Source organism: Citrus clementina, unplaced genomic scaffold, assembly GCF_000493195.1.
Source record: "Citrus clementina cultivar Clemenules unplaced genomic scaffold, Citrus_clementina_v1.0 scaffold_6, whole genome shotgun sequence".
NCBI lineage: Eukaryota > Viridiplantae > Streptophyta > Magnoliopsida > Sapindales > Rutaceae > Citrus > Citrus x clementina.
In genome coordinates this window covers 6109981-6125108 of record NW_006262139.1, presented here as the reverse complement: position 1 = coordinate 6125108, position 15128 = coordinate 6109981, and the positions used below count along the sequence as shown (strand labels likewise).

The 15128-nt window shown below is 32.3% G+C and overlaps 1 protein-coding gene across 1 annotated transcript; it reads right to left on the bottom strand.

Moving 5' to 3' along the window:
• Positions 1 to 9933: 9933 nt before the first annotated feature.
• LOC18039998 (phospholipase A1-IIgamma) lies at positions 9934 to 12559 on the bottom strand. The gene is made up of 2 exons (XM_006428446.2): positions 11896 to 12559; positions 9934 to 10677 (listed from the first exon to the last, which is right to left on the bottom strand). Exons 1-2 carry the CDS (start codon positions 12460 to 12462, stop codon positions 10021 to 10023), a joined length of 1224 nt encoding a protein of 407 aa, XP_006428509.1. The 5' UTR covers positions 12463 to 12559; the 3' UTR covers positions 9934 to 10020.
• Between the last annotated feature and the right edge of the window lie 2569 nt (positions 12560 to 15128).

Here is a 15128-nt window from a genome sequence, read left to right as displayed (position 1 = left end):
GGTTTTTAAAAATTCGAGTGAAATGGATGTATTTGAGCCAAAAAAATCAATCCTAGAGATGAATGAAGCTAATTGATAATGTAGATTGGATCAAAAATGGGCTAAAGGAAGCTTGAAAATGAAGAGAGAGAAACGAGTATAGTTAGGTTTTTTATTTTGGGTTTTATGTGGAGAGTTGATGAAATGTTGTTTTGAGAGTGAAAATTGAAGGAGTAATGGATGAATAATGATTTAAATGATTGATTTTAACAAGAAAATGAGTGGAAGATGAAGAAATTTGAGAGACAAATGGAGAAGCACTATTCACACGTGAGAGATGATGATAAAATAATGAAGAACAAGTGAAGAAATAATGATTGGGAAGTGTTTAATGAAAGTGAAATGCATGGGTATTAGTTTGAATCATTGATTTTGGCATAAAAATGGGTGAGAAATGAAGAGAAATTGAATGAAAATAGAGGAGAGCAGCTCACGACTTTGGAAAGAGAAAGAATATGTAAAAAATGAAGAAGAAAATATGAATAGCTTATAAACATACGAATCCGGCTATCCGAATGTGCCTAACTGGTTATCCGGTTGCATTCCAGTAAGTGTGCAACTCGAATCTGGATTTCCGGATCTACATAACCAGTTATTTCGTTGAATCCAATGAAGAGCAAAGGTGAATCTGGTTATCCGGATTCCATAACCGGAAGACTGGTTCGTTCTAGCAAATACCAAAACCAAATCCGGGTTTTTGAATTTCATAACTAGATGCCCGGTTCTATCCAGCAAGCATCAAATTGAATCCGATTTTCCAGATTTCATAACCAGTTGACTAGTTGAGTAGATGTAATATACCGGTTAAGCTTTGGAAAACAGTTTTGAAATTTGGTTAACTCTTAGACTTGTATTATTCACACCAATTTATTTTTTACTTAAAAATTTGATCAATTTTAAACCATTTTGAGATTCAAAACTTTTCAATAAGCTATTTAATACATGAAACATAAATGCATATAAGAACAAACATATAACTCATCTATCATGCATATACATCATACAATCATAAAATATGTAAGCATTTAAAGATTGAGAATTCAAGCATATCACTCATTTATCATGCTTAGGCATTTCATAATCATTAAAATCAAACAAATCCATCATGATAAGTTGACAAGCTATCATCATATATATATACATATAACCATGCATCATGATTACACACAATAATATGGCAAGAATTGTTACCAAAGCAATTAAATTATCTTGTTCATCATTTACTCTTAGATAATGATCGAATGATTATTCTCACAAGCTTTCATTAAGAAACTCTCCACCATTTCTTGATTATGGTATCTACAAAAAAATTCAAGTTGTGCTTCTTGGTACCCAAATATTCTTGGGTCCTTAAGTGTTAGCAATGGTTCCTTTTGGAACCCAAACACATTTTACTCTATAATATACTTTTCTTTTAACAGGACAACCAAGCTTCATGTGACCGTTTTGATTACAATAATGACATACAACTTTATTGTTAATAGATGTACTCTTCACAAAGTAGTTCATATAATACTTTGGTTTCAAGTTTGGCTTATAGCCAAGTCCTCCTTTATCAAACATACATTTTTGTGAATTAATCAAGTTATCCAACATCTTTTGTCCATTTGTAAATTTTAAGATAATCTCATTTAACTCATTGCTCTTCTTTTTAAGCACTTCATTTTCTTTCATTAATTCATCAACATGTGATTTCTCATGCTCATATAAAGTACTTTGTTTACATGTGAATGATGCAATCCTATCACGTAACATTTCATTATCTAGTTCTAATTCTTTGATCTTTTCATTTAATGAAACATTGCATTTTTGCAAGGCATCATTTTTATTTTTCAAGTTATCTACATGTGATTCTAGATACTTGTGTGTAGTGCTAGATTTCTCATTTGATAATGCAACTCTATCATGCAATGTTTTATTCTCTAATTTTAGGCTTGTAATTTTTGTACTTAGAGATTCATTTTCATTTTTGAGCTCTACCATTTTCGTTTTAAGACATGCATTCTTTTTACCAATTTTCATCCACTCATCATGCAATTCTTTAAAAGTATCATGTAATTCATCATAAGTAGGAAGATCATTTACCTCATCAAGTTCTTCATCCGATTTATCTCTAATTGTCATGACAGTTAGATTTGTCATTTCTTGATGCTCTTCATCATCACTTGTTTCCTCATCGATATCATCCCATGTGACTACCATTACTTTCTTCTTGAGCTTGTTGAGAAGAGGGCATTCCGATCTTATATGGTCAGGCTTCTTACACTCATAACATTTTATTACTTCCTTCTTCTCCTTTCGGTTCTTGAGATCTCTAAATTTTCTTCGCTCACCGGATTTCTTAAAATATTTTCTGAACTTCCTAGCCAGCATATCCATCTCCTCTTCATCCAACTCGCTTTCCCCATCACTCACATGTTTCGAGGCTTTGAGAGCAATATTTTTCTTCTTCTCCTCATTGCCTCTTTCGGCTACCAAGTTTTGCTCATAAGAAATAAGAGAACAATTTAAATCATCAATAAGTAAGATATTTAAATCTTTGGCTTTCTCAATGGCAATCCTTTTTTGTCTCCATTCCTTAGGTAGCGACTTAATAATTTTCTTAACTTTCTCGCTATTTGAAAATTCTTTCATAGGGCTCCTAGAGTGTTCACTATGTCTGTAAATCTAGTATACATAGAATACACACTCACATTTTGTTCCATTTGAAACAATTCATATTGTCGAGTGTACCTACTAATTTTAAACTCTTTCACTTGATTCGTGCCTTCATAAACAACTTCAAGTTTGTGCCAAATTTCATTAGCACTCTCACAACTAAATATTCTATGAAACTCTTTCTTATCTAATGTGCAAAACAATGCATTCATAGCTTTAGAATTTAGAGTAGCTTTTCTCTTTTCCAATTCATTCCATTCCTGTGAAGGTTTTGAAATATCTTCCCCGACTTCATTTTTAGTCAAAGGCATAAATGGACCATCACAAACAACTTTCCAACTTTCATAATCTAGTGCTTGTAAATAAATTCTCACCCTAGTTTTCCAATACAGCCAGTCATTTTCGTCAAAGAACGATAGTCTAATTATGGATTGTCCTTCCCTAAGGGAGCACACGCTTGCGAGCGAGGCTGCCCACGCTTGCGCGGCAAGGCAGCGCAAGCGAGGATACCCATGCTCGTGTAGTAAGGCAGGGAACGCTCGCGTGCCAAGGGAGCGTATGCTCACGCGCGAGGCTGCCCACGCTCGCGTGCCAAGGCAAGCACGCTCGCACGCGAGGCTGCCCATGCTCGAGTGGGGCATGTAGTGCACACTCGCAAGCATTGCAGCGCGCGCGACGAGGGGCATCTGGGCCACATTCGCAAGGCGAGGAAGTGCCCGCTCGCGCGTGAGGCTGCCCATTTCCGAGCAAGGCATGCCTCACCTACTCGCGAGGAAGGCAGCGCGAGCTCATGCGGCAGGCACAACATGGTTGTGCGAGGGATGCAGCATAGCCTCGCGTGTCAGCAACACACGCACGCGGCATGCAGCAGGCACTCTCTCGGCAAACTGCCCAGGCTCGAGAGGCATGTAGTGCGCGTTCGTGAGCAAGGAAAATTGCCCTCGCTCGAGCGAGGCAATCAGCGCCCAGTCACGGGCAAGGCAGCGCGTGCTCGCCACCAAGGCATGCAGCCCACGCTCGCGCGAGGAAGTCAGTCCAGGCTTGTCTGTTAGATTATTATCAGTATGAACCCTCAACATTTTAATCACATCTTTTGACAATGCATTTTTTATAAAGTGTCATTTTATATCAGTATGCTTAGTTCTATCATGATGAGCTGGATTTCTATTCAAGTATATTGCACTTGAGTTATTATAGTGAACTTTAACAATTGCCTGAGCTATCGTCAACTCTTCAATCATCCCTTTGAGCCAAAAAGCTTTTTTAATTGCCTTTGGAGCTGCTGTATATTCAGCTTCTGTTGTTGACAAAACAACTACATATTGAAGACTTGCTTTCTAGTTGATAATGTAGCCATTCATCATAAACATATATCATGTTAAAGATTTTCTTTTTTTATGGTCCCCAGCAAAGTTTGAGTCCATATAACCCTATAAACCACCTCTTACCTCATCTAATCTCTATATAACAATCTATATTTCTGAGTATCATTAAGAGACCTCAATATCCACTTAAATGCTTGTCAATGCTCATTTCCAGGTGTTGTCATAAATCTGCATACAATGATTAAAGCATGAGAAATATCAAGTCTTGTTAGGACCATTGCATACATCAAACACCCCGCAACATTGGCATAAGGATTTTTTGCCATTTCAGACCTCTCTTCATTTGTTTTAGTACACTCCAGATTTGAGAACTTGAAATGAGATGTCATGGTGTCAAGACAATCTTGTACTCCTAGCTTTCTTGTCAATCTCAGCAGTTTGTTCTAGAGTTTTTTTTATAAGGATGCCTCTTTTCTTTCTTTATTGGTTGTTGGTTCTATAGCATCACCCAGTCCCTGTGTAATCAATAATGCTTCCATTTTGAATTTCCATGTATTAAAATTGTATAGCATCATTCTTCCCATTAAAATTGTCAAGATTAACTTTAGGAGTGGCCATACTTGTATCTAATCAAGAAACCCTACTCTGATACCAATTGAAGAGATTGCAAAGTTATACAAACAAAAATTTATTAATTGCTCCCAATATCACTAATTTAGATTTACTAGATGCAATAAGATGATCTGATTTGCTAATAATGAATTAACTAATGATCAGAAAGATGAATTAACTAGAAATAATCAACAAAAAACACAAAACCACAAGAAAAAACACAAGAACAAGAAGTAACATGGTTCAATTAATTTGGATTGACTTACATCCACGGGAGGAATAAATCAATTAGCTTATTGATTGAATCAAGACTTTCTTACACAGTAAATAAAGAGCATTTTCGAGGAACAAGAACACCTTTTTTACTCAAGCTTTCTCTCTCTCGAAACCTCTAGATCACTCTGTTGTTACACTAGAATCAGCTGCATTTCCAATTTTATAATAAACCGAGATATTTCCCCAGGATCGCACCTGATTAGCAAATGTTTTTAACAGTTTTAATAACCTTCACATGTCATTAAAGGATCACGTGCAACGCCTTTGCTTCTTTAAGCTCAAAACAACAAAATCTCAAGTTGTTTCAACAAGTAATATTAAGATATCATGAAACACATATTAGGATGTCGTTTTGCTTAGACATCAGTCACTAAAACACATTACTTTCCTATCGTTTCATCAATCTTTTGATTTGATTCACTCTGGTTCAACACATCCCCATCTGAACACTTATGTTATGGTTTTGGGTAGGTTTTTCAACAAATACAATGGCAAAAAGGAGAGTTTGATGGATGGGATATAGTCATGGCATTATCTAATTCAAATGGGTGGTTGTTGATCAGCAAAATGACAACGAAAAAGTACTTTGGCAGTTATAGACAATAACGAGTGCAATACAATGCAGTGGTTCGAGTTTCTTTTTTTCTAATTTAATTTTTTTAATAAAGCTAAATGGGTTTAGTGGAAAGAAATAAGAGGGTAGCATCAGGGACAACTAAGAACTAGGCTTTCAACTTTGATACTAAACCAACGCAGCTAATTTAATTTTCTATAGAACACTAAAATAAAAAGAATGGTCTAAATTCACTTTAATTTGAAAGAATACCGTGAACATAGGGGGTTAAGACTTATTGATTTGCAGAATGCCAAGAATTAACTAAACTCTAAAACTCACATCGAGCTTGGAAAACTAAAAATACTATTGAACTCAAATATGCCTTTAAAAGCTACAAGAGAGGGCTATTTATATTAGTAGTAATTATTTTATACCATGAAGAAAAAGGAAAATAAATTCCTAGACTATTAAGAAAAGAACAATAAATTTTTAAACAATAAGAAAACTAATTTAAGTAAGATAAGAATTCCTAATGCACATTGTGTTTAATTTGTACCTCCCAATAGTTTTTCGATTATAAAACCTGATTATAAAACCAAATTAGAAAACCAAGGGCCAATCCAATTGATTCACAATGTGAAAGGTATTCAACAAAAAATTCAAGTGATTCCTCAGCAAATATAACACATTATAATGCAATCTTTAGGACAGTTTCGATTGTGCACATAACCCTTAATAGGTTCATTTCTCTTTCAAATGGATACATCCATTGAAGGTAAATTAGCCACATAACCTAGCTTCTTTAACTAGATGGACTGTCATATGAAGCATTATATCAAAAGAGGTAGGTAGGAAACATTATTCTAAATTATATAGGGCAATATTAATTTCCTTTTACAATTGGTTAAGAGAATCATGTTTTATTACCTTACAACACAATCAATTAAAAAAGAAGGCAACCTAATTATGAAAAAATTGATATTTTTTGGCAAACAGTTCAAAGTACTAATGGTAGTAGTTCTTACATCAAATGATGACAGTCATGAGACTTAAGTTCTTAAAGACGGCAGTCATCTGTTCAAACAAAATTTCTAAAGTTAGAACAATAATGATAAGGAACTTCGACAACTTGCAAGGTTTCACAATACATTTTTTTAATACTTACTCAAAGTGTATGGGGTAGGGGTAGGACTTGATGTGTTCATTGGGAACTAGTGCCAAAGATGCTTTGTTCATGTTGTCTCATTTTTTATCTTCCTCGATTAATGAAGTAATGTTTCATAGATGCTTTCATGCATTTTTTTTAATGTGCATCACATCTAGTTAATTATGAGCTAACAAGTATTTTAAATATTCTAAATTAAAAAAAAAGTATACAACCATCGAGCCTATGCCTACCTCCCCCATCCTCACCTTTACCCTCACCATATTTTTGCCTTTTTTGGAATTTTTTCCCCTCTAAACTTGATGTAAATTTCAGTTACCAAGTTTAAAATTTCCTCATTAGATAAAGGTTTAGGAGGGCTTTTAAGAAACCAACGATGGCCCAAAATAATACATTTTCCGACTATATGACAGCCAACATGCACATATATTTATCTCATACAATGGAAAAGCATAATATCCTGTCACTGTACACCTAAACAAGTTCATTTATGATAGGAACTCACTAATTGTCCACATCAACACAGTCCACAAATTAAAAGTTTCTTTACGATATGCATCAAACACATCAATACCTACCTCTCATAAGGTTTTCAAGTTCTCAATTAAAGCTCTAGGTTTATGTCTACATCATTTACAGGCTATTTAGGGCCAGAGATTAGTAGAGACAACATCATAAACTTCCTCTTCATGCACAATCATAGAGGAAGATTATATGTTATCAATGTAACAAGCTAGCAACTATAATTAGTGTTGGATGTGCTATGTGGGTTAATCCCATCAGTTGATAGAGCTAATCAAAGATTTCTTGAGTCTTAGGCAAAGTCCGGCAATTTATTGTCAATTAATTGTCAAGCTGGTAAATCAATATAGTGGCAAAGCTTGCCATCTTTGATTCTTTTATTTTCATGCCATGTTATGTTTGCGACAGTTTATGGTGATTGAAACATTCTTTTGAACCTAGAAATTAGGTAAAAATACCATAACACAATTTTTGGGTCCCATTGTCTAAATTTTATAGGCTCATCTTTTCTTCTTTGCCACCTAGATGATCCACTGTTTAGGCATTCACTAAGATTTGTGAACTCATTCTTATACAAAATATAATCATTTGAATGCATGTATTTTCTCATAATCTAACCCTAATACTTCTAGTATTTTTTTAGCCTCATATATTGACCAAGGAAAATTATTATCATTTGGCAATGTCTTATTGAGGACTTTCAATAAAGTTAAAAATTCATTGTGGGACCTCTCATAACGCCCTTTCACATTGTATAATTTCATCAAACCGGATAGTTTTGAATGCTTGGAACCCAAATATAAAAGCTTTTCAACATTTTCAAGCATATCCTTAAAACAACTAGGATCTTGATCACAATGCTCAAAAGCATCATGAACTCTATCACCAAAATCACTGTAATTTTATCATCTAAATTGTTGACTTTGTGGTTCATCATACTTTGCAGATGTACAACCACAAAAACTCCAATAAGTTTAAAAAGTTTCTAAATTAATTCCATCAGTCAATGAAATATGTAAATTTTAATTTGACATGTCTAGGGTTTCGATTAAACAAACTATAAATGTTAAATATTTTAACATAGCAACAATTAGCTTTCTTGAATTCTATCAGCTACTATATAGTAGCAATACACCAGTAGACGTATTCAAATTGCCATGTCCCCAAACTTCACTAAGTTGAGGGCAGCATACCATTATTTCACTCCGAGCAAACAATGTTTAAAAAATCCAAAATAAATAATAATTTCATATAGTCAACATATATTACAAAAGTCCAAAAAAACATAGAAAAATCCTAAATTATTTTATTGGGTTTCACTAATTTATTTTCAAATACTGCTCAATGATAGAAATTGACAAAACTCAGACAAAATCCATTGTTATTAATAAGAAAAAGAGAAAATTCTTAACATGCATGTAAAGTAAACAAGAATAACTAGTCAAGAAAGTTAGAAAGGACAAATAAACTACAAATTTACTTGAAAACAAACAAGCCTAGCTTTTGCTTTGGTCGCTGCTATGTGGTGACTGTGGTGGTGTCCTCGATCGATGGTTTTTACGCTTGATCGATGGCAGTTGAAGAGAAGAAGGGTTTAGCTTTCAAAGAGAATAGAGAGGTTTGAAAGAGTGTACACTTAGGAAACTAAAAGAGGTTTCATTGATTAGGTTAGGGATAAATTAAAATGGTACATTTGGTGTTTTTTACTTTTAAATTCTTCTGAAACTAAAAGTGAAACAACCATGTTTCTTATTAAAATTAATAAAACAAAAGGAAACATTTTAGTCAAACCTGCTAAAAATCTTTGTCACACTTGCTAAATTAATTTGAAAATTTTGATTAAGTTTTCTTTCTTGTGCTGAAACCTTAGTGTCACCAACTAAATTAAAATGGTTTTTCCTTTAAACTTAAAAGCTTGACATTTGGAGGTCCTAGTTCGAATTCTAAATAGAACAAGATTAGAATTATTATTATTATTATTTTTCTGATAAGTTTATGTCAAGAATCTCTTATATTAACTTGCTGTAGTATCAATACTCAGTGATACTTGTCTATTAAACATGAAAATTGGCCCATATGTAAGTAAGCACTCCTGATACATATATACTTACATATGGGCTATTTATCTAGCAATGGTTATGTATATTTTTAATTTCTTTAATGAAAACTATAAGCTAGAAAAACTGTGTGAATTTTTTTCCAATGTTGGACAAGGTGTTTGGCATTGTTCTATCCATTCTAATTAGTGATTTTAGGACTCTAGTATGTTGAAGTGTACATATATTCTTATATTGTCATATTTATTATGAAGGTCACTTTTATTTATTTGTTTTTATCTTGATATTTATGGATTATTTGATTGAGTTATTTGATTGGATCTTTATTTCACATGGAATATATTTGAGAATTGTTGAAAAAATTAATGTTATGCTGCCGAAAGTTTTAGAATTTTTTAAGTACTAATAAATAGCTTCCCAACTTATAATTTTTTTGCGAAAAAAATCATCCAAGAAAAATAAAATGCACACAACTTGTAATTTAAATTAATCATCAAATGAATTAACATAATGTAGCACCAAAGATATGATAAGTGAAAATTAAGACAGTACAATAGAATACCAAATGATTAATTAAATTTATAATTGATGAACAATATGCAAAACGCCATACATTATAATAATTAAGAATTTCTGACTATATTAAAGTTAGGAATAAGTTACAAAATAAATAAATACATATTTCAATATAGTATATTTTATAATATAATATACTGATAACTGTATTTTTTTATCCGCTATCTTTACCCTAACTTTCACATGGTGAAGAATGCTTGATTAGGAATCCATTACCTATATGTGTATAATTAATTAACTTGTGGTGGTTGTAGCAGTACTCGGAGGATCTGGCACATAATCCTCGAGCTTCCAGAAGCCATTATCCAATTGAACCATGCCCTTGTTCTTGACAGTCCACCAATTAGGTGGTACCCCATATTCATCCTTTAAAAGATCCAATCCTTTGTTAAGAAGTGCAATATCGCGATCAATTGCCAACTCAAAATCATCATCATCATCCCCTTGTGACGTCCCTGCAATTCCATGCAGGTAATTCTCTAAATTATGCAAAACTGAAGGAAGAGATAGAGGGGGTATAACCGTCTTTACGTATGTTGATTTGGTGGTATCGACTTTCAACTCTCGTCCCACGTCAACGTAACCTGAGAACACGGGCGGAACATTGGGAACGATGTCGTTTTTATTTGTAATGCGTAAGAGGCGAAGAAGTTTCTGATCTTCAAATGCAGTCTTGAAGGCTGAGTCTCCAACGCGGGGGCTAGCAAACACGATGGTCGTCACCATGCATCCTGATGCTGTGTCTGATCCGGTGGGTTTGTTATATCCATTGGCTGCTAAATCTGCTGCATTCAGTGTTGCAAGTGCTGAGCCCAGGCTGTGGCCTATCACTGTAATGCTCATTTCTTCGTCCCCATATTTATCCACCAGTGTCCTCACTGCGCTTCGAACCTACTTTCACAAATTAATATATATATAAAGATTAATTTCGAATTATCCTTAGTGAATTAAATATCTTCAAAACACTTCTCTTATTTTTAAGAACTTCAATTTACTATCTCATTTTATTAAAAAGATAAAATAATTTCATCAATTAATTCTTTTTTTCCTTAATTTTTAAATAAAATAAAAACATTATTTAAAAATAATTAATTTTCGAGAAAGTAATCTACATAATCTTACCACTTTCAATATAAGTTTTAACACACTTTTTTAAAAAAACAAACTGGGTCGGCTCTCAAGTGTCATTATGCCTCACACTATTATCAATATAAAATGGAAAAAAAGAAAAGAAAAATGCTATCTGCGCATAATAAACAAAACTTTGCAAATGACATGACACGCCCGAACGACATCGTTTAAATAGTGGAAAAAGGAAAAATAAATAAATAAATAGAAGCACTTCAATTGCCAAATTAAAATATCCAAACTTATCCAAATCATTGACTAGCTCACGGCAGCAGCCAATTCACTCATTTCGCTCGCACTCTCACGGCGGCATCGTCCTATGTATTCAGTCTGACGAATTGCCGGCACGGAGACACGTATTACGCCTTGGAGGAGACACCCATTAGATTACGGCTTATTTTGGAAGATGAATATTGTTTTTTGGAATTTAAAATTCAGAAATTGAGAGTGCCAATGAATTCGTTGGAGTAAAATGGCTTGGTTGAAGATGAGGAGATAAGGCTTTAACTTAGACTTTCTTTAATTTAGTCCCACTTAGGTGGCTTCTAAACGGCATCGTTCTTTATTCTGTGTAATCATTTGTGCGCAAATAGCAGCGCTCATAATAAAAACCAAAGTCATTTTATTAAATAAGCTATTATTTTTTTTTCTTTTCTTTTAATTTCTACACCCTCAAAATGACTTTGTTTTAGGAACCATGTTTAAATATTATCAAAATCTTATCCATAAATATTCTTATACCAATCAAAATCTTGTCTCTTTCAAACCCTAATTATCAAACTCTCGTACCCTAAGTTTTATCATAATTTTTTTTGGAGATTTTAAAATTTTATACCACATGTATACATACAATATCCCATACATTTTTAATAACATACACTTATCCGCATATTTATTTACTATTTATTAATCACCAATAAAATCACGCAATTTTTTTTTTTTTAAATTAAAGAGCAAAAGTCAGATCATGCATGCTTCTACCTGGTCTTTGGCACTGAATTTGCAGTAAGTGGAGTCTGGGTTAGATTGGACGTAGAGCGAATGAAAACCTAAGTGCACCATCGGAGTGGGATCATAAGTATCTCCAAATAAGTCGGAAGCTGGAGTAAGAGGGAATTGAAAATCTTTGAACCACTCAGCAGCCGACTGAGTTCCTCGCCATGAAATCAAAATGTCTCTTCTTCCTAACAGAGTCTTTCCTTCATCAGTGGCCACAGCAACATACCCAATCCAAGCAGATTGGTCAGGGAGAACCCAATCCCAGAGATCAGTATCTGATCTTCCATATAAATAATTGGTGACAGTGTATTTGTATGGATTGCCATTGTGTAAGGCTACATGATAGAAGAAATCTTCTGGTGCGTAACGAGGGAATCCATACATCTTAGAAATGGTCTCGTCATTGAAGGAATCATAATTAGCTTGAGCTGTTTCACCATAATGAATTATATAGCGCCGGAGATTAATGTTGAGAGGCTTCAATAAACCATCCCAGTGGTTGCTACCACTCAGCTCCTTCCAGTTGTCTGCTATCCCAGTTCCACCCATTATTTCACTCTTGTTGTAACTTCTGAGGTTATAGCAACTAGACTCATATTACTTCGCTTGCTTTTTATAGACTCATACAACCCTTTCACCATGATGAATTATATTGATGTCATTAGGAGAAATTGGTAATTTTCTTAATTTTATACATTAATTGTGAAAAAATGACATTTTCTTAGTTTTTTCTGTTATTCTTTTTAGTTGAGCTATTAGTTGACTTTATAATACTAATATTTTCTTCAATGAATCACTTTAGAAAGATAAAAATAAATATAAAAAGTAGGAATTTGTTAATTTGTTCAAATGGATAAATTTTTTTGGATATTTATTTGGTTCAAAATTTGTTGATATCACAATTTTGGGTAGATTAGATGCATGTGGCCATAGTTTGACTAATGATACTACCAGCATATGTAGATGTAGTAATTTTTTTTTTATCTAACATGTAAAAATGTTACACTTCAATGATTCGGCACAGTTGGAGCGGTACAAAGATAATAACCATTTTCTAATAGGAGATGATATCTCCGTCCTATAGTTTTTGCAAACCCATAGTATTTTCAGAAAATAATTACAAAAAATACACATTATTTTTAAACAATTTCAAATAAATAAGAACATTTGAGAATTAACCAATTATATCCATCTTCATTTACTATTTTATTAATTGTACTTTTTTTATTATGTTTGATTGCAAAGATTGCTTTGGCATAAGCTTAAATTGACTATTTTACCCTTATAAAGTAAAACTACTGATAATTTACTTTAAATTTAATATTTTTCTAATTTTATACCAAAATCATTATTTCTAACACTAATTTTTTAGTATGATTATCAAATTTTAATTAAACTAACATAGTTTCTTTATGACACAATACTTATATAAATTCTTGGACTGTCAAATTCATGTCATTTATACATAATGGTAGTGAAAATGATAATAGAATTTCATTTAAAAATACTAGATTATGAGTTACAAAATCAGGTACCTAAATCATTAGATATAATAACTCATGTTTATTAGGCCAATTTGGTCGTATTATATCATAATAATGAAATAGTAAAATAAAACTTATATTAAGGTTTATGAGCAAAGATGGTCAAAGAAATTTAAGAAAAAAAATTATTAGAAGGATTTACTTGATTAAATATGCAGAACTTTGATAAATTTGTATTTTTGAAAAGTATTGCGAACTCATTGTAATTTTTTTAGAAGGTAGATTTACAAAAATAGTATGATGGAAATATTCTCATCCTAATTAATTACTCCTTGGTATTTTCGTGTGTATAAATAGATAATTTTTATTTTGAATTAGGTTTTTGTTTTGGATTCTAATATATTAATATACAAAGACAAAAAGATCTTGCTTCATTAGTCAATGAGATTTATATTGAGTGTGAATAATAATTGTTTCAAAGGAGAAAAAGACCCTTGATATCTTGAAGGCTTGTCCAAAATGTGTACGTACTTTGGTTTCTAAAATGTACACACAACCTTATGCCATTGTTGACACAAACACTACTTTGAAAATTATTACAAACAAGAAGTAAAATGAAATGCGGACGCGTATACAACATTATTGGGAAAAGAATTGACAGATGGCGAAAAGTAACAATGACAAACACGCATAGTCCATATACATGAACCATTGACTGTCGGCATAAAAAATGACAAAATAAATAAATATTATAATAAAATTCTTACCAATCAATTGCATTAATACACATGAATTTAATTACAGGGTAATGAAACACGAGTGAATGATGATATAATTATAAATTTTTGTATAAATTTATTTTTGTAAAAACTAATTTGGTATGAATTTATTGGTTGAATAAAATATAAAGTAATAAAAACAAATCGTGTGAACCAAGAGGTATCTAATCCACCCATTAAATCATACTACATCAGTTTATACAAAAAAAAATAAAATCGTACAAGAGTTTGTAACTATATTATTACTCAATGAAACACTTAAGTTGGTAGTGATCTTACCTCCATGTTGTCTTAAGAGAGAACTTTTGATGGAATGTATAGAATGAAGAAGAAATAGTGTAAACGCACAAAAAGACGCGTGAATCATAATAAAAATTTATTGAAATATTGATTTTATTTTCAATTTGGATAAGAATAGTTTTGGGTTTAGATAATAATTGTAAGAATATTTATGAAATTGTATTAAAAGATAAAACTAGTTCTTAAAATTAGATTTTAAAATGTTACTCTTTCCATACTTTTCAAAATTTGCTATAGGAGGGGTTTATTTTGGCAAAAGTAATTTTTTTTTTTTCAAATACTAGAATTTGTTTTTAAATTGTCAAAACTACTTTTAAGCCTCCCAAAACCAATTCCTAGCAGGCCTTTAGGATGGTTTTTAAATAAATTTATCTAGCTGATCAATTAAGAGTATCACCAAAAGAATTTTCTAATTTTACTCTTCAAATGTCTATTTGCTTACCTATTTGGCAAATAGAAGAGTGAAAAAAATCCTATTTAGCAAATAGAAGAGTGAAAAAATAAACTCTTTTTTAAAAGACTTTTCAAATATAAATAAGTTTATATTATTTTAATTAAATATTTCCCTCCACAAGAGAATAGTAGTTATAGCACTTCTTTCTCTTCAATAATGATGACATAAAAAATAATCTCAATTAAAGAGGGAGAAGTC